Here is a 2,446-nt window from a genome sequence, read left to right as displayed (position 1 = left end):
ACACGGTGTTTTTTAACATGTTTTTTTCGCATCAAAAGATGGCCCATGTCGCGCCGCTTCAGATTAGAAATTCAAATTCCGTGTATTAACCATTCAATTTTTTGTATTTGGCCTCGGAAAGTAGATCATCAAAGGAATGGAATCGTTAATCCGGTTAATGCTCGAATTCATAGGATTTGCTTCCAAACATCGACAATAAAAAAAACAGCAATTTGCTGTCAGAAAAAAAGTCAGAGTAAACAAAACTGGCTAGATTTAAATTTGAGTTATTGTGTCAATGTAATATCCACAGAAATTTGAACATATTTTATTTTTCGATCTATTGACTACATTTTCTGGTTCTTAACAAATATCTGCATCGATCGACGCTGGTGCATAAGACACAACTGCTGAACTCTTCTTAGTCACGCCAATCATTTCCAAGAATACCATCATGGCAAAGTAAAAGTAAACAATACTGATTACTGAAATTGAAATAATTGACAAGAATTAACACCTGGAATTAAAATCATTCTTTTTTCTTAATATTAAGAAGATCTCAAACTTTTGAGCTTTAAGGTTTCTTCACTTTCTAAGAGCTCAAATGTGATCGAAAATAATCCTGTGTATTTCATATGGAAAATGTCACTTGAAATCACAATTGTGCTCGTAGGTAATAGAACCCAAATTCCTTTGGGTGCATCACATTCGATTCTCAATGGAAGCCGTTTTCGATTTGATTTCAAAAGCCTCAATAAGTTGATGAATCTTCGAGTTACCTATTGCACAAAAGCCCCCAATAGGTGTGAATACAATCGTTAAAATCTCTCCAACAATGCTGCTACTAGAGAACAATCTGCCGTTTGAAGAATGTGCATTCAGTTTATAATGAAAACAAAATATAAGTTTAATAACAAATTACTTGATTAGAAACCAGACAAATGTCCAACATAGGCAGTAGAAAAATTGGATAATCCAACAAATCAGAGCCGGCACTAGCAACAGAGATCTTTCCTATAAAATAAAATATATTTACCATTTAATTTATTGTGTTTAAAATAATAAGATCAGTTTTGAGTTAACTTACATAAATAATTCCAATTTGCCATAAAATACACATGATCAAAGTTATGACTGAAATGATTCAAATACGTATTGAACGGAATAATGCTTTATTTGCTTTGGTCAAAATTGTTCAACGTTATGCTAGATCTAGATAAGATAAGATATTGAACATACCCACCGCGATAGTCTCGATCATTAAACGTCAAACCAACAACGCCACACATTTTGACGGGAACTACATTGATGGGTGTATTCAATGCAGTGTCAAACATAGTCGTCATTGTGTTGTGTGGTGAAATAATAATTGAACCGTTGCGACAAACAAATTCCCTCAGAATATTTTAGTTTCAAAGTGCAACATGAAATTTTTTTATATAGAGTTTACAACAACAACTCCACATGAAAAAAACTTCATGTTGCACTTTAAAACTAAAATATTCTGAGGGAATTTGTTTGTCGCAATGGTTCAATTATTATTTGAATTTCAAACAAATAAAAATGTTTCGATTCTGCCAAATAAAATTGTGCAAATATGCCGCTGGCACCGAAGACAAAAAAATGGCTTTCTTTCGGTAGATTAAACCCGTATTTAAAAAAATTGTTTTTTTTAAATTTTCAATCGATATGTATGGAAGAAAATTACGGTTTTATATGATATATTGGAGTTTACATAATTAAAAAAAACACAAAATGTTAAATTCAGAATATAAACTGGTTCGTGGCAGAATTGTTTTTTTTTTATTTTGCGGACCATACTGAGAAAACGCTTGCGTTCGAACAGAAATCTACACTGAAACAGAAGTCGATTTGACATTAGCTGTCAAACCGGCAAGATGAATAAGTGGGTTTGTAAAGTGAGCGCGTTCACATGGAGTCAGCAGGTTTTGGACGAATTTCATTTTGCAAATGATGTTGTTGTTAGTGTAATGATACCCCCGCGAACATACTGAACATCCAAAAAATGACATTAAATAAAACACTCAGGGTGTTGGCACCATATGCTAGGAAAAAATCTATACCAATTGTGTTGAATATAACTCCGATAGCACCCAATAATTGGCTATAAACGCTATTATATACATCCTTGATATTTTCAGATTTTTTTTAGAGTAAACACTTCGATTAGGGGCCCAAAAAATATAATTTTCTATTAGAATTGATGAAAAAAATTGAAATTTCTTATCAAAAGCAGTCAATGACAGATAGCTGAGGATATATGCTGAGTATAGCAAGCTGAGATTGGTACATTTAAATTTTGTGACTTCCCTGCCATGCAAATTCATGTGATAAGATGAATTTATGAGAGGAAATTTCATGGAAAGCATCGAAAAATGTGTACCAGATTCATCTTATCACATGAATTTGCATGGCAGGGAAGTCACAAAATCCAAATGTACCAATC

General features: G+C 32.7%; 1 protein-coding gene across 1 annotated transcript; it reads right to left on the bottom strand.

Moving 5' to 3' along the window:
- Window positions 1-243: 243 nt before the first annotated feature.
- Window positions 244-1,268, bottom strand: LOC129572519 (uncharacterized). Its single transcript, XM_055452484.1, has 4 exons — window positions 1,067-1,268; window positions 902-993; window positions 759-835; window positions 244-464 (listed from the first exon to the last, which is right to left on the bottom strand). The coding sequence occupies exons 1-4, from the start codon at window positions 1,097-1,099 to the stop codon at window positions 343-345; spliced, it is 324 nt and encodes a 107-aa protein (XP_055308459.1). The 5' UTR covers window positions 1,100-1,268; the 3' UTR covers window positions 244-342.
- Between the last annotated feature and the right edge of the window lie 1,178 nt (window positions 1,269-2,446).

The sequence above is a fragment of the Sitodiplosis mosellana genome, unplaced genomic scaffold (assembly GCF_009176505.1).
Source record: "Sitodiplosis mosellana isolate CC-2019 unplaced genomic scaffold, AAFC_SMos_1.0 Smas_scaffold_5152, whole genome shotgun sequence".
In the NCBI taxonomy this organism is placed as follows: Eukaryota; Metazoa; Arthropoda; class Insecta; order Diptera; family Cecidomyiidae; genus Sitodiplosis; species Sitodiplosis mosellana.
Note: the sequence above shows the minus strand (reverse complement) of the source record. Positions and strands in the feature narration are given on the sequence as shown.